The sequence below is a fragment of the Epargyreus clarus genome, unplaced genomic scaffold, assembly GCF_041222505.1.
Source record: "Epargyreus clarus isolate Ecla_fem2 unplaced genomic scaffold, WU_Ecla_fem_2.2 ptg000035l, whole genome shotgun sequence".
NCBI classification, from domain to species: domain Eukaryota; kingdom Metazoa; phylum Arthropoda; class Insecta; order Lepidoptera; family Hesperiidae; genus Epargyreus; species Epargyreus clarus.
This window is the reverse complement of record NW_027332240.1, coordinates 8,884,187-8,911,047: the sequence shown is the minus strand read 5'-3', so window position 1 is coordinate 8,911,047 and position 26,861 is coordinate 8,884,187. Positions and strand designations below refer to the sequence as shown.

General features: G+C 36.0%; 1 protein-coding gene across 1 annotated transcript; it reads left to right on the top strand.

Annotated features, from left to right (window-relative positions):
• Positions 1–1,837: 1,837 nt before the first annotated feature.
• On the top strand, positions 1,838–24,461 carry LOC140756534 (facilitated trehalose transporter Tret1). The gene is made up of 8 exons (XM_073092057.1): positions 1,838–2,349; positions 7,583–7,812; positions 8,264–8,434; positions 15,935–16,087; positions 17,317–17,443; positions 21,798–22,033; positions 23,434–23,622; positions 24,097–24,461. Exons 1-8 carry the CDS (start codon positions 2,265–2,267, stop codon positions 24,358–24,360), a joined length of 1,455 nt encoding a protein of 484 aa, XP_072948158.1. The 5' UTR covers positions 1,838–2,264; the 3' UTR covers positions 24,361–24,461.
• Positions 24,462–26,861: the final 2,400 nt, after the last annotated feature.

The window sequence follows — 26,861 nt, the reverse complement described above, 5'->3', positions numbered from 1 at the left end:
AACTATGGCCTAATCCTCATTCTAAGAGGAGACACGTGCCCAGCAGTGGAACAGTGCTTTCCTAGTAACTCATAACGAAAATATATTTCTCTGAATTTCAAAACACTACTCTAATGAATTACGTAATCTCGGGGAATTTAGTAAGCTGAAACAAGTGTATTTTGTTTACATAATTACTTCAGATAAAACTATGACATTGGACAGGAAAATTAGGAAAATCCCTCGGGGAAGTCCTTATTCCTGTTAAACAGTTTAATTCCTGACACAAACTTTCATATTTCAGTTGTTAAGGCCTTTTAGTTGTTCGAAAGTTGGTTTTATTTTCCAAATTGGAAAAGTAATTCGAATAGTCTCAATTCCTCGAAGTCAATCTCGACCTATTTCAGTAAAATCTTTATTTGAAGGTACAAATTATTTAGATACTGCCCGGGAAGCAAGTTTGGAACCTCGCTCACAAAAAATAGGAAATATATTTTTTTATAGCATAGGAGTAGCAGATGGGCTTACAGTCCACCTGTGGGTGAGCAGCTACCGTCGCCGATGGAAATCTTTATCATATCAACCCCTGATAAGTTTAAATTCCTACCACACCCTTTAAAGCAAAATACAGCTACGCTACAGATTGTTGCTGTTAGCCAGAAATATGTGTAACGCTGATGCCGCCGGAGTTGAACTACAGACGGCTATACCACCTTCGACAAAAAATTATATAAATAATCTCAGCAGTTATAAATTTATAAAAGTCGTGTGCGAAATTAAATAAACAAATAAATTTAGCTACGTTTATCAATCAGTATTAGTCTTAGTACTTCGTTAGTCCCTACCGCATGCAGACAACGTCGCGAGATTAAACTAGTACACGACACTACAACTTGAGTCATAAAAATGTATTGTTTTCAAGGTGATTAATTCAAAAGCGGTGTAACAAATTGATTTACAAAATATGTGTGCACGTTTGCATTTAAAGAAGTATGTAATAAGGTGAGGGAATTCCCTGTGTACCGTATGTGAAGATGTACTGTTTTTTGGGGATCCGCACTTTAAAATGGAATATGAAACTCACGCGTCATCATTTCCTTAAATCTGCCAACGCTAAAATCGGGCTATTACATTTCGCATTTTGTTTTTTATGGACTACCTGGGACTCGAACCTCGGAGCCCTAGAGTGATAGGTCTATCAAAGTTTTAGGCTACTAGTTGTTTGAAATTATTTTTTATACATTTCTTTATTTTTGTCACAATTAATAAGCAATTAGTGTTCTGTGTTCTAGAGTTTCTGTTTCAATAAAATTTAATTAGAGAATATTTTTTTTATTTCCTGCGTAAATTTTCTTAAAATTAAATGACAAAGTTTTACCCAATTACCGGCACATTTAGGTTAGATGATGTGAATTGATGGAAAATATGTTTTTTGGTTAGTATAATAAAAAAAACATTTTCAATAATAAACAAAGTTTTGTGACTAAAATTAATCTCGTTTAAGATACAAATATTTAGTAAAATTTGAATAATAACGTGTGTTCACGGGTAATTTACCATTTACAAAAGAAATATTTTTTATATTTTCCAATGACTTTTCTGTCTGTCTGTCGGTATTTATCGCTAATTTAGTATTGAAATATCAGCCCACCCTTGCAGTTCTACTTTAAGACTTTACCTCAATTTCTAAAAGTCCTAATCGGACAATATAATATCCTGAGAAATATCAGGGAACCCACGAAATTTCAAAGTGATTTTAGGAGTAAATAGACAACGCTGAATGATACATAATAATAATAAATTGACACCAATAAACAGTCAACCCTGCCAAACGTTATAAAAGCGAGGGAGAATTAGTACAACAAAGTCAGTGCGCGTGCGGATTCAAATATCGAACGCGCTTCACAACTGCGAAAACATTTACCGCGCGCAATAAAAAAAAATCAAATGATACTTTTGCAATAGACCAATAATTTGGTGATAAAATTCAAGATTTATTAAAATTAATTTAATGGTGAAGTTCTACAAGTGAATCTTTATAAATTATATTTTTAAAAACTTAACTAACGGTGACAATTGTTTTAAAATTCGAACAATTTTCTTTAATATTTATAAATTAAAAAGAAAAAGATAAATATGAAATAAAACTTTTTAATATCAAAATATAGAATTATTTTTAGTGTACACAGAAAATTTAATAATTTATTGTTTAATAACGATTATTGTCAATAAATTACTTAAATAATAAAATAATTAATTCAAAAAAGTGAGCAAAAGCAGCGAAAATGGTGAATAAAGTGTATAAGGTTACTTCGGACAAGACTGCAAGTGGTGGCAGTAAACACAACCAAATATTAATGTCAATTGTAGGTAAGTAATTAAAGCTATTACTTAAACTCATAGATTAGTAAAGATCACTCACTCCTAACTAGAAAATGTACCCAGTTTTGAGAATTGAAATAGTTGCGTAAAAAAGTTTTGCCACGTCTCCGTGCTAAAATATACCTAAAATATTTGAAATAATTATTTATTTATTATGTAAATTCGTGTAAATTACGCAGTTTTAGTTATTTATTCGTAAATTTTCTCTAAAAATGTTTTTATTTGTCAAGAATTCAAAAAAAGAACTTACGATAATAAGCCATTTGTGGCTTCATTCAATTTCAAGGCGGCAAAGTATCTTTACTAATCTATGCTTAAACTAAGTTAAATAAGAGATACAAAGAGCTCTTCTAAAGTGGCAGGGGCATGTGATTGAACTATTTCTGCTTTATAACAGCAGTGTTAGGCGCTGTTCTGTTTAAATTTAACAGCGGTTAGCATTTTCAAATTCTTATCCTGTAACTACTGTTATCAAAGATTCTACTAAGACTATTATCTACTAAAACGAATGTCTTACTCCGATTTTACGACTATTAGCAAACCGAAAATCGAATCAAGGTTTATCTTAAAAAAATCTTTGAATATAGTAGAACCCGTTATGATTCGACTTCGTAGGCGCCACCGCCACATCTATTTCTACCTCAGCAGTGTTAACCGCTGCTATGTTCCACTTTCAACCAATTCCATAAAAATGAGGGGTGCTACTTGTAACCGATCACAGATGCCTTGCCATTCCTGAACACTTAGATGGTCTCCTCATATGTGCAATAATCATCCAAACTCATTCTCCGACTCCCGCACTAGAACCCCCCCGGTGGCCGTCCTCAGCGTTTGGTGGAGAACTCCGGGATCTCCAACGGAACACAACCGGAGTCCTCCTAACGCGATGCCCTTCTATCGGGCTCTGCCCTGGGGGAGCACTTTACGCTCCTCTCCGACACCTTTATTCTTCGACACCCAAGAAGTACTTTACGCTATGTGTGTGGAGGACCTCGGTTCGTTCGAGAACCGTTTTTAAAATTAATTTTATTTCTATTGTACTCAGGTTTAACGTCTATGACCAAACCAAAGTAACTCTAACTTAAATTTATCTGAAACAGATTATTTTTTATGTCTATTTATTTATTTGGTACAATGTTTTATAAATCTAAAGTACATTATTCATAAAAAAACATATTACAATACATATATATATTAAAACTAAATTTACGTACATATATAAAAAAAAACATATACACGTTCGAATTGAGTAACGTCCTCCTTTTTTGAAGTCGGTTAAAAAACGGAGAACAGATTATTTACTTTATACTTCTCCTCCTCCTACTTATACCTCCTTATACTCGGTATACGTAAGTTTGACTTTTAATTCAAGCCATGACATCGTGCACAATCTGCATATACCTATTTTCTGTGAAATATGGAATGTTTCCTGTTTACTTATTCAGATTTATTCAGATTCCCCGTAGGAAAATACACTGCATACGACCTAAGTATAGATGATACGTCAATTGACGTAAGGATAGGTAAGTATCGCACTAGACGAGACATATACCCATTACTAATAATTAAATAATCTATTAAGTTTTACGTATCTATCCGACATTTGACTATTACTTCATTTTTAAAATTATTAAATTTCTGTTTTAATATTTATTACACAAAATTTGGATTAAAATTAATCTTTCTAAATTACTTACTAACTTTTAAGATGGTAGAGCCCACAGACCTTTGGGTACAAATACAGGTCTGTGGTAGAGCTCTAGTGGTTTATCTTCGAAGGCACTACCGCCACACCTATATTTGCTGCTGTGTTCCAGTTAAAGCGTGTGGTAAGGTTAACATAGATACCTTTTTGAGGCTTTTCAACTACATCCTCAGGGCAAGTATGCGAAGTATAGCGATGCAAGCGTTGCCGACCTTATCTACTCTTATATTAATATTAATGGCATGCTTGTTTGCTACTTCTAATAAAGGTTATCGATCCTTATAAATCAAATAAATAAAAATAAAAAGTCTTATATTTTCTAGTAAAAAGATTACAGTGTTGTTTTCATGTTTTATCGATCCTTACTATTCAGAATATCATTCAGGCAGCTACTTGACCGCGACATAATATGAAACACGTGTAGCATTTCAACTTACCCCACAGGGATAGTGACGACTGTCATATATTACAACTAGTTTTTGGCCGCGGCTTCGCCCGCGTTTAAAAGAAAATAATATAACATACTAACATACATAAAACTGATAATTCGTACCTTTAACTTTGCTAAAGATCATCACTTGATCAAATGCATAGTTAACGATTCAATCCTTACTAATATCGATTAAAATAATCGATGTTTTGGGTTCAAAGGATCGATTCTCCGATTAATCGATCTTAGATCGCCATCCCTAGTTCCCGTGGGATTTCCAGGATAAAACTATCCTATGTCCTTTCTCGGGTCTCAGACTATCTCTTTAGAAAATTTCATTAAAATCGGTTCAGTGGTTTAGGCGTGAAGAAGAGACAACCAGACAGACAGACAGACATACAGACAGAGTTACTTTCGGATTTATAGTATTAGTAAGGATGTTTGCATTGTATCAAAACTATAAAACAAAAAATATAATAACATTATTTTTAACTAATTTCATATTAATCTTCACTGAGATAATTCGATTACGACAATAATACTGACAATCGATTAAATTACTGTTGAAGATAATAAATCCTAAGTATGCCACTGTTAGATGCCCTAAACAGAGACAGATGCCAACTTTATATTTAAACATCACGTGTATATAAATATTTCTAATTATGTATCGCGTTATATTCTATTTATAGAAATTCTCAGAACTTATCATGACGATTGATTCCTAAACACTTGTAAGTAAAAACTATGTTTACATATTATTTTATTGATATATGAAAATTTTGCCCTGTGTGGCGAAGCGATCTTCATACTGTATACATACACTACGGGTTCCGGGTTTATTCCCCGGCCATGCAAACATCTAAATGAAGCCCACTCACTCTATGAGAACCTTACCTAGCAATATAACAGGAATCGGTTGATGATGATGATAATGATGATTTCATTCGGACATAGATTTAAAAGTCATAAGAGTCATAGTGGTTCGATTCATGGCCCTTCACAACTATTTCTGACCTATTATAACAGTGTTTAGCACTGTTGTATTCTGGTTTAAAGGGTGTGCTGAGGGATACTTACTTATACATGTTGTTTTAATTTGGTCGTGAAAAGCAGTAACTGCGACGATTTGAGGTAACACTTTAATCACTGTATTTTCCCCTTGACCTCCCATCATCGGATATCTACGAACCGCGTGTTACCATCAATATTTGCTTGATGTTCCGCACGAGAGTGTGGACTAAACGTTTTTGCAACTCATTCCTGCTGCGGACCGCCAAAGAATGGAACATACTCCTGCCTTTGTTGTTTCCCGATACATATGACCTGGGATTGTTCAAGTCAAGGGTGAATAGACTACTCCTAGCGTGTTTTATCCGAGGCTGTATCTCACTTAACATCAGGTAATGTTGCAGCCAAACGCAAGCCATAGTTAGTTAAAAAAAGAACTTTAATCCCATAGAGTTGAATACAATTTTCCATCTGCGGCAGTCTTTGTCAGGTGGACGACACGCTCGTTCGTCACTTTTATAATTAAAAAAAGTGTATCAAATATCATCATCATCATCAAACCATTACTGTCCCACTGCTAGGCACGGGTCTCCTCTCATAATGAGAAGGATTAGGCCATAGTCCACCGCGCTGGCCAAGTGCGTATTGGTAGACTTCACATACTTGTGAGTTTTTTTTTATAAATCTCAGATGGAAATGCAGGTTTCCTCACGATGTTTTCCTTCACCGTTTACCAAGTGTTATATAATTTCTAATACGCACATAACTTTGAAAAATCAGTGGTGCGTGCCTTTGAACCTCGGACCCCTCGGCCGAGAGGCCGAGTTTCTTAACCACTAGGCTATCACTGCTTAAAATAATATACTGCTGCTTAATATAATCAAATAATATACATTATACATATTATAAAAAACGATGTATAAAATATAATATTATATAACACACATGTCAACTTTGTATCGCAAGTTGACTCTATATTGATGATGTCAATTGGCAATCGCTTCCTTACAAAGTTGCAGAATATTTAACCACATAATAACATATGAACAATGAACATGCTCCACATATGTTTTAGAGCCATGTGACATTGATTTTTCATTAGTTTAAAAATATAAAAGTATTTCTCAAAGATGATTTGCGGCGACAGATGTCAATTTAATAATCCTGAAATAAGTTTAGGATTACTTACTAGTCGTAGGTTAGTGCTGAAACCCATCTGTTAGATTTAATCAATCGCCTCCTACGACATCACGAGACACCAAGTTTTAATCAAGACTGCGAATCTCGTTAGTAGAACGTGTACGTCTTACTCCTACGGATAGATTTCCTCTTAGAGAGGAATTGTAGGCCGTAGTCCACAACGCGAGAGCAGCTTAACACACTTTTGTTAACTTTTTAAATAACTGTGACATATTACTATGGATTTCTTAAAATGTTATGTTCTCATTCAAGTACCTAGTACCTACGTCATCACTATTTTATCCGTCAGGCTTTAAAATCAATAAATGATAATGAATTATAATTCTAACATAGCTTCTAAGTAATCTGTTACTAAACACATATGGCTGTTACTAAACATAATATAACTCGTTGGATGCCTGAAATAAAGGAATTTTATCATTTTATTATTTTAATTAAAAGGGACATAGTTCAGAAATTCCTACATTTCTTTTAACCTTTTTTGAGTATATTATGTATAAAATAAATATAATATAATTATATATTAAGTAGATAAGATAAGAGTGAAATCTCCTAGCACAGGTTTATATAAACTTACAAGAGATCTCCCTATGGGCTAGGTGATCATGCCCAGGGAGCGACCGTGCTCCGTCAGTCTCAGTTCGAAGCTTGTATATATGCCAGACATTTAGAAAACTTCGATAGCGTGATTCAGAATACTCGTGGCGCCATCTCTTGACGAGCAGCGGGAGGTCGCCACAGAGTATATGCTAACTAAACCTGCGCGAAACAACTTCAGGGCGGACTAGAAGTTTGGCGCGGACTATACTTTGTAAATTGACCTAATATTGTTTAAAAGGATTTTGATTTGATTTTAAACTCTACTCTTGTTACAGTATGCCTACCAATCCTGGCTTACGGGACAGCGATGGGGTGGATCTCCCCGAACAAAGCGTTGCTCATGGGGGACTCCTCCCCATCAGACCCACCTGTATCAGAAGAGGACGTGTCCTGGATGGCCTCCATCATGTTCATCTTCGCCCCCATAGCCGTCTTCATCTATGGGGTCGCGGCTGATAAGTTTGGACGGAAGAATGCGTTGCTGTGTGCGTCTGTGCCTATTTCGGTAAGTTGTATACGTAATGTGTGTGTAAAATATCTTAATAGTAAAACTCGACTCATTCGATTACGTCACCACCACGTATTTCTGCTTTATACAGTAGTATACGGTAGTGTTAAGCGCTGCCTTGTTCTGATTTTAAGGATGTAGGGAGATACATAAGGTATCGTAATTTCTATTCAGGGTTAGCAACAAGTCATTGGTACTTGATGCAGCCATATTTACACTAAGACTTTTCGGCGTATAGCATCAGATGATATACTCTCGAAAGCAGAGACAAAAAAAATTAAAAACTAAACCACTGACGAAAATAAAACGATACTAAATATAAATTAACCGACGGAAACTTCAAACTTTATTTGTTTATAGGATCATACATATTTCTTTAAAAGTTAAAAGTACACCTTTAACCTAATTTTAACCTTCACTTATATGTACCAATTTATTTATTTCTCAGCTCGGTTGGGCAGTGAAGTTGATATGCGCGCACCCAATCGCCCTAATTGGAGCTAGGGCCCTAATAGGGTTCGGCTCAGGGGGTGCCTTTGTGGTTTGTCCGCTCTACGTCAAGGAGATTAGCGAAGACAGCATCCGAGGCATGACTGGAACTTTCGTTATATTTTCACAAGTAAGTTTTACGAAGTTTTCTTTAGTGGTTTTTTGAACTGAGTAAGGAAGGTAATGTTTTTATAGCGTATGTTTGTCATAGTATCTATAGTCCGCGTAAAACTGCTAGTCCGCTCTGAATATAGAAATGAATCGCGTCGCCATACCAAATTGTATGACTACCTGCTCGCAACAACTTCAGAGCGGACTAGCAGTTTGGCGCAGACTATACCTATGTCTCATTTTTTGGCATGCTGTACAATTCACACAGATTGATGGATCTAAACATTATGTTAGGTTTCGTTGGATTCGTTTAAAATATGGGAGTGACCATAGGCTATTTTCGTATAATAATTGCTAGTTACTTTTCATAATGACATAATATTCAAGTATACTATAAACAAGATTTTAGTATTACCCCCACTTTCCCCTTGTTAGGGAATGTCCAAAACTCTTTCCCTCTTTCCCTGTGATAACGTAAGTAGGTATAAGAATTAGAAAATACTTTTTTTCTAACGGATCAGAAATATTAACCCCCAAATTATCCCCACTACACACCTATATCATCAAAAATAAGCAAAGCCAAGGGGTAACTTGAGACAGGGTGAAAATATGTTGTAGTAGTGGGCATTGGTGGGCACACCTATGTCTACCTCATAATAGCAGTGTTAAGCGCTGCTGTGTTCTGGTTTAAAGGGTGGTAAGGGTAACATATTTTTCCAAGGCATTCCTGCTTAGTCCTCAGGGGTAGCGGCGCATCTGTGGCAGACCTCAAGTAGGAATATCTGATCTTATCTGGGGTTGCTTACAGATGTCCGTAGGCGGCAGTAGCCACTTACCATCAGGTGGACTGCATGCTCGTCTGCTACTTCCATATTATAAAAACAATCAAGTGAGTCCAACATTGGGACAGCTGTAAAATCATTATCAACACATTTTGTCCGTTACTGGATTATTACGTAATGGTTATTACAAAATCACATATACAAACATTTACCAATATTTGTGTAAATTACATTAGAGTTTAGATTTGGCTGCAATTCTGAGTAATACTATAAGGAAAAATTGAAAATTAGACGAGCTTACCTGTAAGCGAAGTCTGATTATAATTTTATGAATGGTGATCTGAAATATAATTGAGAATTACAATGTAGTATCCTTCTTCCCACTCGTCGGCATCGCGATTGTTTAGCCTTTAAAAACAAAAAAAGTTTAAAGACCACTGACACTGCGTATGACAGTGACAGCTCCGGATTCCTCACTTAATTTAGAGTCTATCATTTCCAACTTAGTCTCCTTGATAATATGCATGCTGTCTATATCTAGGAGACTCTTGTTCTTATTGTTGCAGTATGGGTTTTGATTTTGGGAGGGTGGGTAATTATATTTCAGATCACCATTCATAAAATTATAATCAGACTTCGCTTACAGGTAAGCTCGTCTAATTTTCAATTTTATTTCATGGTGATCTGAAATATAATTGAGAATTACAATGTAGATGTTTAGAGACAACTGCAACAATGGGACATGTAATTAAATTAAAGATTTATTACCATACATATATATTATTATATGGATTTAATTACATTGCTGAATATTTATTTGTTCTGCATCATATGGATGAGATGTTGTGAAATCCATAGTGCTTAGTGAGATTTATTCTCAATAATAAAATATATATATATATATATATATATATATATATATATATATATATAAATACAATATGAAAATATCATATTAATAAGAGTTTTTTCTCTTAATTAGGTATAATTATAAAATATACATAATTATTAGGATTGCTAACTGAATATTTACTCTTACTGTATAATATGGATGAAATGTTCTGAAACACATAGTACTAAGTGAGATTCCCTCTGAATTAGATGAAATAATATTCAGTGCAATAATAATGCAATATTTTTCTCTAAATATATTATTACTAAAATTGGCCAATAATAATAATAATAATAGTAATATTGTAATTTAGTCAGTGTTAATAATTATTCAATTCAAGCTTTTGCACCTTGCAAAAAATAAATACATACAAGGTCGAAAATATGTTTTCTACCCTGCATAGTATGTCATAATTATGTGTAGAATGAATTACTTGGTCAATTTTATTGACACAAATAATACTATTTCCTTTGCTATATAGCAATATGTGTATAAATATGTTTCATATGTGATGTGCATTATATAATTATGTACTTTTATATAATACTATACTTAAATGTACCAGTAGGTACATTGTATGTATTCCAATATTATTAAAATAGGAAGCCATCCCATGTTGAATATTAAGGAATTAATACCATTATTTATTGACAAATTATGATTGGGTATTTGATTTGATCTTGGGATGATATATGCCCCATGTGAGATAAATTTATATTTTATGTTGTAGGTATACCCGGTATAATATTGGGTGTTATACCTACTTTGTTTCTTTATATTAGTGTGCATGTTCCGGAGGGACATGATCATTCTTAGATCAATGAAACATTTTAGTTTTATATGACTTCCTGTTTTTGTAGGTATATATGAGATTTGCAAAAGTTACTTATACTTTTTGCTGTACCATGCTTATGCATGCCCTCTATAAAGTTACATATCTATATGGTTGGTTGGAAAGCTTATGATATGTTTCCTTTTGAAATCCAATCTGACTTTCCATCTAACATCTTTTCCTAAAAATGTGTGTAACTATCAGTTATGTGTATGTAAAAGTTGTTTTCATAGCAGTATTTATGTATATGATTATTTCAAACCCCATTCATGACTAGACCAGAAAAGCTTATCTTGACTCAAAAGTATTTATGCTGAGCATTCCCAGGATTAATTCAGTTTTAATAAGTCAAATATTTTATAACTTCCATGGGGTTCTGGCTTACTTAGCCTGTAATGATTACTAACACAACTGGTTCTAGTTACAGCTCTGACAGTGATAAATTATAAAGTTATTACCCACATTTTTCTCCATCTTAATTCTTTAAGAAAAGGAAAGTAGATAAATCTTCTATATATAATAATTATAATAATAATTTGTCTATATAATATAGTTTTCTTTGTTCCAGGCCAGATGTCTGCCATGTGTGTCCTACATAGTAACATTCATCACACATACCCCTAAGGAATTCCTATTAATTCTAGGGAGGCTAGATTTACATTTGAAAATTGATTGGACATGCAGCTTACTTTCTTTGTTTTATGTTTTATAAGAGCATCTAGGTATACACACTAGGCATAAAAGACCCAAAGAAGATATCATATTAATGGCTGGCCATTCACATGATATAATAATATTGTTATTACTTTTATATCATTAATGTGTCACATATTACCATGGTGGACATTATTTACCCTTAGCCTAAGCTTCATTATGAAATGAGAACAATTTCAGTTTTAGTGTAACTAACATAGACATTATGAAGACTTAAGTGCAATAGCAATTCTCATATTATGTTTGTCTTTATTCCAGGATTAATGGACTGCTGTGTTATTTTTTGACCTGATGACTGGTGTATAAATGTATGATGCATGTTTCTATATAGACCTGGTGTTGCTAAAGAAAATGTTTAAGCAACAATATAAGTAGTATATTAATATTTGATTGCTTTTTGTAATGTTGGGAGTACCAGGCTTCTGTTGTAGAGCATTACATAGGCACCAATAATCTTTAGTCAATTTTTTCATGATGATCAGCCTCATATTTAAAGCAGTTTTACTGTACATGTAAAAGTGAAAAATATGTGCAGATATTTAATAATTACCCATATGTTTGTGGACTGAACTTCCAAACCTTTAATTATTACTGTATTTATTCCTATTGAGTCACTGAAACATAAGTGTATCGAAATCCAAAGTGTTAATTTTGTATAAATTCTCACATTTGTACATAAAGTTCACTCTTGACATTTACATATTTGCATTTATGTCACATATGCCATATAAATAAGTAATACTAAACAAGGTTTTTGAATTATTTACAAGTATGGACATTTATTATTTAGCACATTTGTATTGTTATAGGATTGCAGGTATTGTTATAGTACCTGGCCTTAGAATAAATCATAAAGGTATTTCTGTCCAAAGACAACTCCAGACTTCTGGATTGATTATCACTGTAAACCAGTGTATTAAATAGATAATTTAAAAACTTCAATTCAAGTTACATCTATATATAATAGAGTTATATATGTTATGTAAGCTCAATGACTTTAAGTAGGTACTCTGTACCAGTAGTTAAGTGGTGCATTATAGTTCTGATTGTACTCCTTGATACAAATCTCCTTAGAGTTATACCTTAATAATACAAGTATTTCCTGAAATCCGCAATATCTTGAAATACACCTAATCTGGATGTTAGGATATTCATATACCTAGCCCACAAGATATCAAATCAAACAGCTTTATATAGCTGGTAACTGATTAAATTTTATTATACATAATTTGTATATATGTGAGTAAGAGGTACTACAATATAACCCATGTAATATTGTTTACTTTGAGCCATGTATAGGTACCTGTTATTTGCTTATAAAACAGCTGAAATTGAGTAGGAACTATAGAGTATCCATAACAAATCAATGAACTCTGCTCAATTGTGTTGAGGTATTAACACAGAATGCTACTATCAAAGCTAGGACTTCAGACGCTGGTTCCAATATATGAGATACTTATAGTATTCTTTCTTCATGTGACTAAAAATATATTGGACAGATATGTGTCAGTATCAATAAGCCGGAGTCTTGTTTGCTTAATCATTGTCCTCCTGAGGTGGTTCTTTTGAGAGAGCATGCCTTCTGTTCTATTTCAGGTTAACATGAAACAGTTGTCATGTATATACACCAGTGTGTATGTGATAATGTGAGGAGCACATCTATTACCATTTGAGATCGAGCATTGGATTAACTAGTATACAAAGATAATTTTGTCATCAATGTTGTAAGATTTTTATCTTGACGCCACATATTAAATTTTAATATCATATAACACAATTGATTTGTGTGGAACGACCAATCTGAACCAATTTCAAATTGGCAACGGGGTGCTGCATAAAACATTTATGTCACAAATGTCTATTTTAGACATTGTTTTCTGATAAGATAGTTAGTCTTCTATCATTTGTAATGCAGCTAAGTGAGTTTCAATGTCTTCAGTATGATTCCGTTACATGAGCTCATGAGCATCATGCTGTGCGGTGAATCCTGATAAGATTCTTATATGCACGGGGTTATATTTGTTATGGGTTAGCGCACCAGCAATGTGATGATTCCTATTTTCTGTTCTCCACCATGTATTGCACATATTTTTATCGTGTGTATTGTGGTGGAGCATAAATTACCTATTATGACCTTTATAGGTAGCAGTAGTTAAAGTGTTATTCTGAGAAGAGCATCAAAATGTACCAGGTTGATTTCCTCAGTTCTCATTGGAATATGTTATTCATCCAGTTGCTTCACACATACCTCCCAATTTTAGAGAACTCTGATGATATTAATGTATTCACTCGTTGTCCCAGTATGTTGACATAATATTTTCCGTTTCTGTTAGGACACTGTTTTGTCATAAAGTTACAAATATGTTTTGCTATTTGCAATAACTCCATGAATGATTCCTGAAATTATAGCTGGTTCTGAAAATTGTTTTGTCAGAGTTGGTATAACAGGGTTGGCATAACCTTGTGTTGTAGCAGCTCTAGCTTGGTGCTTATAAATCATTCATGATTTATACTGTGTATTGTTAGTGCAATAGCTAGTGATGGAAGCATTCAAGCCATTTGCCACATATAAGTATTAGCGCAGGTATCTCGTACTCAATGGCGAATGAGTGAAATGTTTAGTGTCAACAAAGTAACACTTGGAGTATCTCGTACTCGACGGTTCTGATGCTTTGTATATTCGACCACTTGCCACATAGAAATGTTAGCGCGAGTATCTCGTACTCAATGGCGAATGAGTGAACCGTTTAGTGTCAACAAAGTAACACTAGGAGTATCTCGTACTCGACGGTTGTGACTCTTTGAATATTTGAACATTTGCCACATATAAATGTTAGGGCCAGCATCTCGTGCTTAATGGTGAACATGGGAAACATTTAGTGTCGACAAAGCGACGCCACGAGTATCTCGTACTCAATGGCTCGGGTGCATTTTATATTTGGACCATTAATTGCTAAATTATATGCATAAAAATGCAAGCATCTTACGGTTAATGGCGAATATGAGCACCGTTTGGTGTCTGTAATGTGCAACAGCGAGATTGGCGTGCATGAATAGTTTTGAAGTTGTAGATACGAGAAAGTTTTTCGAACAATATAGTTTCTTTCTGAGAATATGTTAGTTATTTAGGCATTTTTATAGTCGTGCACACATACTGTAAAAGGTGAATAATGCATTATTTTCTTACATACCTGGTAAGTAATTTGTACATAACCTCTGAACCGGTGATCCAATCCGAAGAATTGCTTCGTAAATTCCTGCTACTGCGACTACAACTACGCGGACGTGATTCTTCATTCCTAGTTTCCATTTTCTTCATTTTTTCACTAGCTTTGCTTCACTATACACGTTTAACAAAACTTTGAAAAAATAGTATCACGATGCCTTGGAAGCGCGAAAAAGAAGTGAGGAATCCGGAGCTGTCACTGTCATACGCAGTGTCAGTGGTCTTTAAACTTTTTTTGTTTTTAAAGGCTAAACAATCGCGATGCCGACGAGTGGGAAGAAGGATACTACATTGTAATTCTCAATTATATTTCAGATCACCATGATATAAAATACACATTTTTTCTAGTATCTTACAGGGGAACACGTGGACATCATTGTTTAACAAGCAAATACTATTTTCCTTATATCGAGGCAATAACCGCACCACAAGCAAATACAGTATATTGACCTAGTAACTGATTCGTTAAGAGATGATTAGTGACGTCAGATATGTACTACTTCTGATAACTACATCAATAAGATATGTAGTCTTATTGATGAATCTATATAATATTATCACTTGCTTTAACAGTCAATAAAGATATCGTGAGAACATCTAAAACCCTTAGAATTATATAATAAAATGTTCTTAAATGTGTGAAGTCTACCGATCCGCACTCACTAGCATGGTGTACTATGGCCTAAGCCCTTCTGTTTGAAGGCTGCATCCAAAAAGGTCAGTCCATCAATTACAGTCCCTTCGCTGGCCACAAGTATTCTCTCGGAGTGAAAAGGGTTTAGACCTCCGCACTGGCTAACTACGTATTGGTAAACTTGCGCACACCTTTGAGAACCTTTTTAAAAATTCTGAGACGTGTAAAACAGCTGTTTTCATGATATTTTCCTTCATCGGTTATGCAAATGATAAGTAACTTCTAATAACTTGGAAAATTCGGTGGTATTAATTTCTTATCAATCAAATCTTGCCTGGGATTGTAACCTAAGACCCTGATAGAAAGGTCAAATTTAACCACTAAGCTATCACTGCGTAATACCAAGACAATTAACTTCTTTAATATTCTTCTTTTGCAGACTGCCGGCAATCTTCTGGTCTTCGTTCTGGGTGACCTGCTACCATTCCAGACTGTGCTGTGGATTCTCCTGGCGATACCTCTGATACACTTCTGTATCTTCCTGAGATTACCGGAGACCCCATCTTACCTCGTGAAGTGCGGACGAAATGAGGTAAGTTATTAACTTGTTACATGAACATAAGATCAGGTAAAGGCAAGTCGCCAAGTCGAGGTAATAATTACTTCACCAAAACCACACCTATTTTCATCTTCTAGCAGCAGGATAGCGCTACAATGTTATTAGAGCTGAAGGTTTGAAGGTTATAATATATTTAACAGCTATGTTTGCTTAATAACAACAGTGTTAAACGTTGCTGTAATCCGGTTTCAAGGTTCGTAAGAGATATTTCCTAAAGCATTCCAGCTTAGTCCTCAGGGGTAGCGGCGGTAGGAATCTAATGTTACCTGGAGTTGATCACAGGTGTTCATTGGCAGCAATAACCTCTTACCAACAAGTGGACTGCATGCTCGTCTCCTGCTCCTATATTGTGAAAAATAGCTTAAAGTGGAAAATCAAGAAATGTTTTTTTTTCTTTCAACAGTGGGTCGCTTATAATTTATTTATCTAATATTAATATAATTTAATTATATGAGTATTTATTGACATTTATGTTAGTCTGTAAAGTATGTACATATGATATGGAACTCTGTATTCAATTATACTTTTGTATCTTTGTTTATATTGTCTAAAATAAATGATTAAATAAAAAAAAAAAAATAATGTTAATGAGCACTAAATTGTATTTCGGAAGTTTATCTACTAAAACGCTAAATAGGGGAAGTTTATCCATTTACAAATATAACACGCAAAAACACTAATAACTCATACGGCCTTCGCAACAATTAGAGCAAAAGGGAAATTGTTGTCAAGGATTAAGGATTTACGATTAAACGTTGAACATAGCCTTGAAAGAGATTCCGATAAATTTATATTCCAGAAAATATTCTACGACGCAACACATACATTATAACTACGTCGTATTCCACATAATTCTAACGAAAACAAACTTACTTGATACTAATAAGCCTACGTGAGTACTAACTTTGTTAGAATTATAGCGTTCGAGGGAATTTGTAATTGGTACGTTCATTAATTTTGTAAGTTCGGAATATATAGTGGATTATTAAAAGTTGTTATTAATTTAGTAGTACAACAAGTAAAATGATCTTTATAACAATTTGATTGTAAATAATTATCTTTTATCTTATTTTCATAAAAAGCAAAGAATTACGTTTCTTTTTCAAAGTTAATAAACAAAAAACAAAAAATAAAGAAACATTGAGGAGTTTGATGAGTTTGATTAAATTCATGATGATAATGATGTATTTATTTAATTCCAGGAAACAGCTAAAGTTCTGGGTTGGTTGCGCTCTGTGCCACCTACTGATAAATCCATCACCGAAGAGGTGGACCGATTGATTATCGAGCAGACCACAAGCGAACTGAAGTTCTCGCCACGACTGTTGAGTAAGTTCATACAATTGAGCTGTCAGAGCTTTCAATCAATCATCATCACCATCAACCCATTACGTTTCCGCTGCTAGGCACGAGTACTCGCTGAATGAGATGGATTTAGGTATATTCCCTTTGTCCCTGTAGTTCTGGGAATAGAATAGGGCTACGGTAACCCCTAAAAGGGCTTCCGGGGTCGCGGGCGGCAAGAGCGGGAGCTCGAACCATCCAACAAGCAACCCCGGGAAGGACGGCGGTGTGTGTGGCGCATACCGTCGTGAACACTAGATGGTGCGGGAGGAGCGAAAACTGTTCTCCCAAGACAGAGCTCGATCGGGGCATCGCGCTTGGAGGACTCCAGTCATGTTCCGTCGGAGATCCAGGAGTTCTCCAATAACCGTTGAGGACGGCCACTGGGGAAGGGGGGGGCTTTGTGCGGAAAAAAATCCCACATAGCCTGGCTCCCACGTCGTCGGGTACCTTTTGAAGGTTTCCACCTCGCAAAGAAGAAAAAAGACGCACTGCATGGCGTTTAGATATTCCACCTTAGTCAAGTCTGGATTAAACATTCCGAAGGTCTATTAAAAACTTTTTCTTACAGAATTCTCAAGCGTTACTTATGTTTCCTCACAATATTGTGCTTCATCGTAAAGCATGTACAAGTACCTACTATTAAGTAATATTTCTAATACGCACGTGAATTTGAAAAATCAGAGGTCTGCGATTTGAACCCTCTAAAGTGAGAGGCCGAAATTCACACCACTCTTAACCTTAACTAATTAGTACAAATATAAATTTATCGAAACTTGGATCAACTGAACCATACACAGGGGTGATCCTAGGGCCGATGAGAGCGGTGCGACAGCACCGGGCGCCGTCATACGAGGGACGCCGAAAACACCCAAGCGACACTGTTTAGTAAAGAGGTAAGGTGTTTTAATTGAACGGTAACTTAAGCTACTTGGCTGCAACATACATATTCTATGGCATTACTAGGCGATTAAAAAAGACTATAGTTCGATCTAAAAAAATTAAAAACGTCGCCAAGACTTAGGGAGCGCCACCATGAGGTGTCACCACCTAAAATTTTTGTTAGTAACGCCACTTACCACACGTTTCCAAAAATAGAAACAAGGAAACGACTTAGGCATTTCCGGATGATTAACACTTGTTCCTGTAGAACCGGGATTAGAATAGGACTACGGTATCCCCTGCCTGACGTAAGAGGCAACTTAAAGGGGACATCCGGGGTTACGGGTGGCAAAAGTAGGAACTCGAACCGCCCGGTCAGCGACCCCGGGAAAGACGGCGGTATGTGTGGTCACATACCGTTGTATACACCAGACGGTGTTGCGAGCGTCAAACTCATCTGTTCGGAGCCCGACGGGGCAACGCGCTAAGAGGACTCCGGTGGCGTTCCTTTGGAGATTCCGGAGTCCTTTACGCAGCCGAGGACGGTCACCGGCGGGGTTTTAGTGCGGTATGAATCCCACATAACGCTGTGTCGGTCCCACGGCACCGGGTACCTTTTGAAGATAGCAATAAAGGCTGTCTTTGCTCAATTAATAAATGACAACAAAAACAAACCGTTATTCAAGCAAATCAAAAGGACGCGTGTTGATTCGCGAGGTCAAAATACGAAATACATTGGCGCGTCTCATCTACGCCAATTGACTTGTTGCCTTTTGACTTGGGCAAATTAAATGTGGAAGCAATTGTGAATAATGATGCAGTTCAGATATCAAGGACGGTGGACAGGTCAGCTCAATTGGCTGAATGTTCTTGATTGGAAAGATTCGAGTTTTGATGAAAAACAAACAGGAAATTGTTGTGCTATCTTAAATGATAAAAGTTATAAGAGACCTACATTAGATGTGTTCTAAGCAACTTTTCGTCAACAACTTTATCTACTATGCTACTGGGTGGTTTCAAGTATCATCGCCAAGTAAGGCCACCTAGCTGGCCTGCTGCAGATTGATAAATTTAACGTACCCTTGTGATGCTTTTTAGGGCACCGTAGTCCAAAGGGTAAAATCCGAACACTATTAGGTACTCACCCACCGCTGTCTGTCTGTTGTCCGTCTGTCGCAAGGCCCTCTTGAACCCTAATACGAAACTTATTTTTTTTTTATTAGAGGACCCTCAGAATGTTAGGTCAGGTTAGGTTAGGTTAGGTTGTAGTTCCGAGACTAGAATAGGGCTACGGTATCCCCTGCCTGTCGTAAGAGGCAACTAAAAGGGGGCTTTCGGGGTTGCGGGCGGCAAAAGTGAGAGCTCGAACCGTCCAGCAAGAGACCGCGGGAAGGACGGCGGTATGTGTGGTCGGATACCGTCGTGAACACCAGATGGTGTGGGAGGAGCGAAAACTGCTCTCCCAGGGCCGAGCCCGATCGGGGCATCGCGCTTGGAGGACTCCGATTGTGTTCCGTCGGAGATCCCGGAGTTCTCCAACGAGCGCTGAGGACGGCCACCTGGGGGGGGGTTTAGTGCGGTAAAAATCCCACATAACCCGACGTCTTTTGAAAGATTCCCCCTCGTTAAGAAAAAAAGGGTTAGGTTAGGTTAGGCGTCTTTTATTTAAAAAAAAAAATACAATTATCTACCATCACAATTTTCAAACTACACGTGTGTGTTTTTCAAAATAAAAAAATGTTCGCATGTTACGGTACAAACGCTCAATAAATAGGTTTCTTCGAAGATTTCTATACATTTACACTAGTTTACTTATCTAGGTATACTATACTAGTTTACCTATCTAGGTATTTTCACTTAAAAGTAAAGAAGTAATTTAAATATCATAAAAATAAACTTTGTATTTATTCAAGCATTATTTCACATAATTGTATTTATGTAGCTACCGGGACCCAAAAATCATAATGTCAAGGACGATTGGTAGAACAAAATAAATTGTGTGATGAATCTATTTACTTATCTTGCTTCGTTTGCTCATTTCATTTTCGACGGATGACTGAGTGCTCATTTATTATTTTGACAGCAATTTTATTTTTAGGTCATGAGCTAAATTTCTGGAATGAGAATAGATTTTTTTAGTTGTTTTATTACTGAATGATTGGTAAGGCTCGTGTTTATCGAAGCGAAATATCCGAGTCTATGATTTTTGAGGAATGACGAATAGTTTTAGGTAAAATATCAAAAATATAGTAGGTAATTAATAGTATGAAATCGGAGTTCTTTCTTACTCATTCAAGCTCCATTCGGGCTCCAGCTAAATTCTCAGGAAAGCGACGAACTCTAGAAAGAACTCAAGAAGGATTCCAATTCTATTATATAATATTTTTCAGCGACAATGATCACATAGCATAACTGCACGTCCATTTATTTCAATTGTTTAAAAAAGTAACACAAACCTTTTGAAAGGAGATCTCCGATTTTTTTATAATGTAGGAGTAGCAGACGAGCATGCAGTCTACCTGATGGTAAGTGGCTACTGCCGCCCATGGGCATCTGTAATCAACCCCAGATAGGATTAGATATTCCTACCTGATGTCGGCCACAAATGCGCCGCTACCCCTGAGGACTAAGCTAGAACTTCTAAGCTTCATCACAGCAGCGTTAACGCTCCTGTGATGAAGCAGAAATAGGTGTGGCGGTGGTGCCAGCGGAGTCGAACCACAAAGGGTTCTACCACCTTCAAAACTTGGCTGTTCGTACTTTCAGCTATCCGTTCGGAGATTGTATAATCTGCACATAGATTAGTATGAATCGGCATAACGTCTAAGCTTCGATAACATCATTACGGCATCTTTTGATGAAATGTGGAAAGTAGTCATGATACAGTCTGTTTATTAAACAGCAAATATTTAATTTTAGAGTTTTCTTCTCTCCTAATATTTAACGTGATAGCCTAGTGGTTAAGAAACTTAGCCTCTTGATCGAGGGGTCCGAAGTTCAAATCCCAGGCACGCACCTCTGATTTAAAAGTTATGTGCGTATTAGAAATTAATTATCACTTGCTTAAACGGTGAAGGAAAACATCGTGAGGAAACCTCCATACCTGAGAGATTTAATTTTTTTTTTTATTTATTTATTTGGGAAACAAACAATTCATACTATATAACATAGGTAAATGATTCATACATACAAGCAGAGGAATAATTAGTTTCCACTATTAAAATTAAAAAAAAAATCAATGGGAATGTGAAGTCTACCAATACGCACTTGGCCAGCGCGGTGTACTCTGACCTAATCCTTCTCATTCTGAGAGGAGACCCGTGCCCAGCAATGGGACAGTAATGGTTGATGATGATATGACGTGTTTTTATAGAAAACGAGTAGCACCATCTCTTGACCAGTACCGGAAAGTCGCAATCCTATAAAACTAATCAACTAAATTCCTCCCTCATTCCAGTCACAGACAAGACAGCCCTCAAGGCATTCTGGGTGGCGCTCATCGTAAATCTAACAAGGGAGTTCTGCGGTTGCATCGCGGTGCTGGTGTACGCGAGCCACATCTTCGCGGAGGCCAGCAAGGACCCCGCTACCAGTATCGCGTTGTCGCCGAACAAGCAGTCCATACTGCTGGCTGCTGTGCAGATTGTCGGGTCCTTTATGGCTTGCCAGCTTGTGGATAGGGTTGGAAGGAAGGTGAGTTCTAATGCTTGTTCTAGTAACACTTCAGATCATATCACATATTCCTGTATATAAAAAAATAGATGCTTTACGTTAAGGAGCTAAGCTAAGTTTAAAAAATATACCTAAAACATCATAGGACTGTCATTTTAGTCCAAGTTTGTTAGAGGCCCTAATATCCGACAGACCATCTACCAAAACTGCTTACCTATTTTCCAGCTCTATTTAAATTTTACTAACGTGACTGTACGTTCGCGAAAACTAATTCACAACTTTTCCAGCTAAGTTTTGTTACCGTGCCTACCTACTTTTAACGTTCTTCTTTATCAGTCTTTGTTATTTATGCTAGATACAACAAGCCCTAAAAACACTCCAATAGACCTCCTTTATGTACGAGACTCGGTGGTATAGAGGTCAATCGCGGTATTATAGGTATTGGTCGCCTATATGTCCGCTTTCGAAATACCAATTATAATATTTTTAGCCTATAGGTATATAGCCTGTTGGGATAAATTACCTTTTTTTTTTTTTTTTTTTTTTTTTTTTCTCGAGGGGGAAACCTTCAAAAGGTACCCGACGACGTGGGAGCGACGCCGGGTTATGTGGGATTTTTACCGCACTAAAACCCCCCCGGTGGCCGTCCTCAACGCTTGTTGGAGAACTCCGGGATCTCCGACGGAACACAACCGGAGCCCTCCAAGCGCGATGCCCCGATCGGGCTCTACCCTGGAGGAGCAGTTTTCGCTCCTCCCACACCATGTAGTGTTTACGACGGTATGCGACCACACATACCGCCGTCCTTCCCGGGGTCGCTAGCTGGACGGTTCGAGCTCCCACTCTTGCCGCCCGCAACCCCGGAAGCCCCCTTTTAGTCGCCTCCTACGACAGGCAGGGGATACCGTAGCCCTATTCTAGTCCCGGAACTACAGGGACATGGGATAAATTACCTAAACATTTAAATAGATAATCGCATAACGAAACATAAATATAGATCGAAATCAATCTAACTTTAACCTAATCGACAACACCGCAGCCGTTGCTAGCAGTAACCAGCGTAGTAGCAGGCTGTAGCATGTCTCCTCGGCACGTGGTTCGCGGCAAACTTCTAATCCGCTCTGAATATAGAAAAAAGTCGCGTCGCAACAGCAAATTGTAGATATTAGCCGGATGAAGACAGCGCCCCCCCGGCACCCTCCGTTGCCCGCTCTCACCCGCGGATACATAGCGCAGTAGTGTGCCCTTACTGTTGCTACGGAGTATATGCTCGTAGTTATGTTCGACCGGATTAGCTCAGAGTTTCAAAACTTCAGAACGGACTAGAACTTTGGAGCGGACTATACCATCAGGTGGACAGCTTGTCTGCTACTTTTATATTTAAAAACACCCGTTGACTATGCTATGTTTCGTCACCTCAGCCGCTCCTAGCAGTAACAAGCGTGGTAGCAGGCTGCAGCATGTGTCTCCTGGGTACATGGTTCTATCTACCGCGGGGCGCGCTGGCCGGCTGGGTGCCGATCGCCGCGCTCTGCACTTGCATCTTCGCTGATGCATCGGGACTGCAACCTCTGCCGTTTGTTATTATGACTGAGATGTTCAGCTTTCAGGTAAGTCTTTGGTATTTTGGTATTTGGTATGATTTTCTAGTACGATTATTATATGCTAATTCCAATTACGTCTTTACCTTACTTACCTTCCTTACCTTAAAAATATTACGTCTTTTCACTACCCCAAACTTTATTTACTAGTGATGTCTCGCACATCAGGTATAATATTTAAAGTTTATCATGTAAATCGGTAATCAAAAAACAGTACCTACCTAAGAAAAGGATCATTATCCCCTATGCGAACAAAAAGCACATAAGTAGACTTCACACAAAGGTATGTGAGAACTTTTCATAGAGAACACTTGATAACGTATTTACTTACCTTCCTTCACCGTAAAAAAAAACATTTCGGGGGTCAACTTTTACCTAGATCGTCGAAAAATGTTATAATTAATTTCTAATACGCACGTAACTTCTGAATATTACATTGTCTATGATTTTAACCTTGATCTAAAAATAAACAATTTATTTCAGCTGCGTGGTACAGTAGCAACACTCATAATGGCGATATCCCTCGGCACAGACTTCGCGCTGCTCAAGCTCTTCGCGCCCCTCAACACCTGGATCGGCTACCACTCCACCTTCTGGATCTTCAGCGTCATCTGCCTCTCCAACGTATTTTACCTCATATTCTGCGTCCCAGAAACTAAGATGAGAAGCCTAGAGGACATTTACGCGGATTTGGAGGGTAGAAAGAAAAAGAAGACTGAAAGTGTCGTGGAGACGAATTATGTGTAACATAAAAAATGGACTTAGAAATGGTCCAAAATGGACTATTTAATTGTGATATTATGCCTTGAGTTCTAGAATGTTACAAAAGTAGGTAGGTACGTGTCGTATCTTAAGAAATTTTAGAAAAAAGTGCGTTCTACCTTCATGAAATACACTGAGATTTCTTATCACAAGTGCCATAAAAAATAAATACAAAAAACAGCTATACCCATTTTTGTAATTATTATTAAATTTTTGCCTACCATGGAATTGAACCCGGAATAATGTGTTACATTGGTGTCGTGAGTCGTGACTGCACCATGTTTAAAATAGATATACCTTCTTAGTGTATGTTACTTCTGTGTGTTCTAAGTATGCCTTCTAAATGTTTAAAGTCAAAACAATATTTTCATACCACTCTAGAACCTGAGTAGGTACTATATAGACAATTACAATAACTTTATTAATAAAATATTTGTGCATTTCTGTAGATACGTAGAATAGTTATAGCTAAAGTGTAATATAGTGGTAGGAATTAAAATAATGTAGAATTAAGTAGGAATTTTAATAAATAAATGTAAATACTTATTAAACTTCTATCATCCGATTTCGAGTGAACCTTATGATCCAAATAATTAGAATAAGTATGGTGCGCGTAAAACTTCTAGTCCGCTCGGATTATAGAAATGAATCACGTCGCCATAGCAAATTGTATGACTACACGTGCTCGCAACAACTTCAAAGCGGACTAGCAGTTTGGCGATAACTATACCCTATTTTATTTGCAGTTCGAAAAATACGTTTATCCGGTCCGAAATCGGGTAATTTCGTGTTCAAATGGAGATATTAATATTGAAATAAGTAAAAAATATTCAACTTGTACATAAACATGGTGAACCAAAGTGAATGGATGAATGAATCTAATTATAAATGTCTTATTTTAGTTTCTTATTCTTTGGCTAAAAAAAACTACTACTAACACCAGAACAAATTGCTTATACAGGGTGAATCTCCATAAAGTGCACATATTGAAACAGGTAAAATTAAACCGCATTTTGTCGACAAAAAAAATAAAAAAAATAATAAAAAAATTTTTTTTTGGGTTTTACGACCTTTTGAAGTTTTTTTTTTGGAATTGTGCACCTAAAGTAAATAAATCGCTATAACTTTTGAACTAAAAGAGTTATCATGTTCAAACAAAAATTACAATGAATGCCAATTATAGGCCGTACTGATCCATGAAAAAAAAAAAAACAAAAAAGTTTATCTTCCCAGAAAAAAATAGTCAGATTAGTGTGAAGAAAGCAATTTTTTTAGGTTAAATTTCAGTAATCGTGAATTTCCTCAAAATAATCTAGGCTTTTTATTTTATTTTTATTATTTAATGTAATTCTACGTCGTATTAGCTTTCAAACGCTAAAAAAAGCATGCCTCTAACTTAAGTATAAAGTTTCCTACGAGCGCTTAAACAAAGGCAGTTCTTAAGGGTGTTGGTAATAAATAACATTTTTAATACAAACTAGTGTTTTTTTTTTAATTATTAAAGATTTATTTTATTACTGTTTTATCAGTTTAATATCGTCAAAAATAAGAAACTACCATGAATTTACCATTGAAACATATTTTTGATAGTTTCCTTTGTTTATATTTTGGACATCTAATTATGGGTCGGACTATACCAGTTTTATTAGGGCGCACGTGCGTCGCGTCTTTTTTGAAACGTTCCTAGCAAACTTTATACTTGAGTTAGAGGCGTGGTTTTTTTAGTGTTTGAAAGCTAATACGACGTAGAATTGCATTAAATAATAATAAAAAAATAAAATGCCTAGATTATTTTGAGGAAATTGATGATTACTGAAAATTTTACCTAAAAAAAGTGCTTTTTTGCACTAATCTGACATTTTTTTCCTGGGAAGATGATTTTTTTTTGTTTTTTTTTTTTGATGGATCAGTACGGCCTATCATTAGCAATCATTGTTATTTTTGTTTGAACCTGATAACCCTCTTAGTTTAAAAGTTATAGCGATTTATTTACTTCACCTGCACAATTCCCAAAAAAAAATTCAAAAGGTCGTAAAACCCAAAAAAAAATTTTTTTAATTTTTTTTATATTTTTTTTGTCGACAAAATGCTGTTTAATTTTACCTGTTTCAATATGTGCACTTTATGGAGATTCACCCTGTATATATCATGTATATCATAGATATAGATTTCAGATTGGTAGATGAAACCATATTGTTCGTTATGTAATAAATGTTTTTTTGTAAATAGATTATACAACTGAGATCGGATGATAGACCAATAAATTAAGTAATTTGTGATAATAAATTATAAACACAAACATTATTTAGTTTTATTCAAAACAATATGCTGATGAAATGCTGATGAAGGGGGCATTGTAAATAAAACAAAACATTACAGTTTTAGAAGATTTACTTATCATAATAAATAACCAACTTAGTTTAAAAAAGCATCATTTTTTTGTTGATTTTACATTTTTATTAGAAAATATTTTCTGTAACTATTTC

Coding starts and splice junctions, on each gene's coding strand:
- LOC140756534 (XM_073092057.1), top strand. CDS start 2,265: ATGGTGAATAAAGTGTATAAGGTTACTTCGGACAAGACTGCAAGTGGT. Junction 17,444..21,797: donor GTTCTCGCCACGACTGTTGA/GTAAGTTCATAC, acceptor CCCTCATTCCAG/TCACAGACAAGACAGCCCTC. Junction 23,623..24,096: donor CTGAGATGTTCAGCTTTCAG/GTAAGTCTTTGG, acceptor AATTTATTTCAG/CTGCGTGGTACAGTAGCAAC.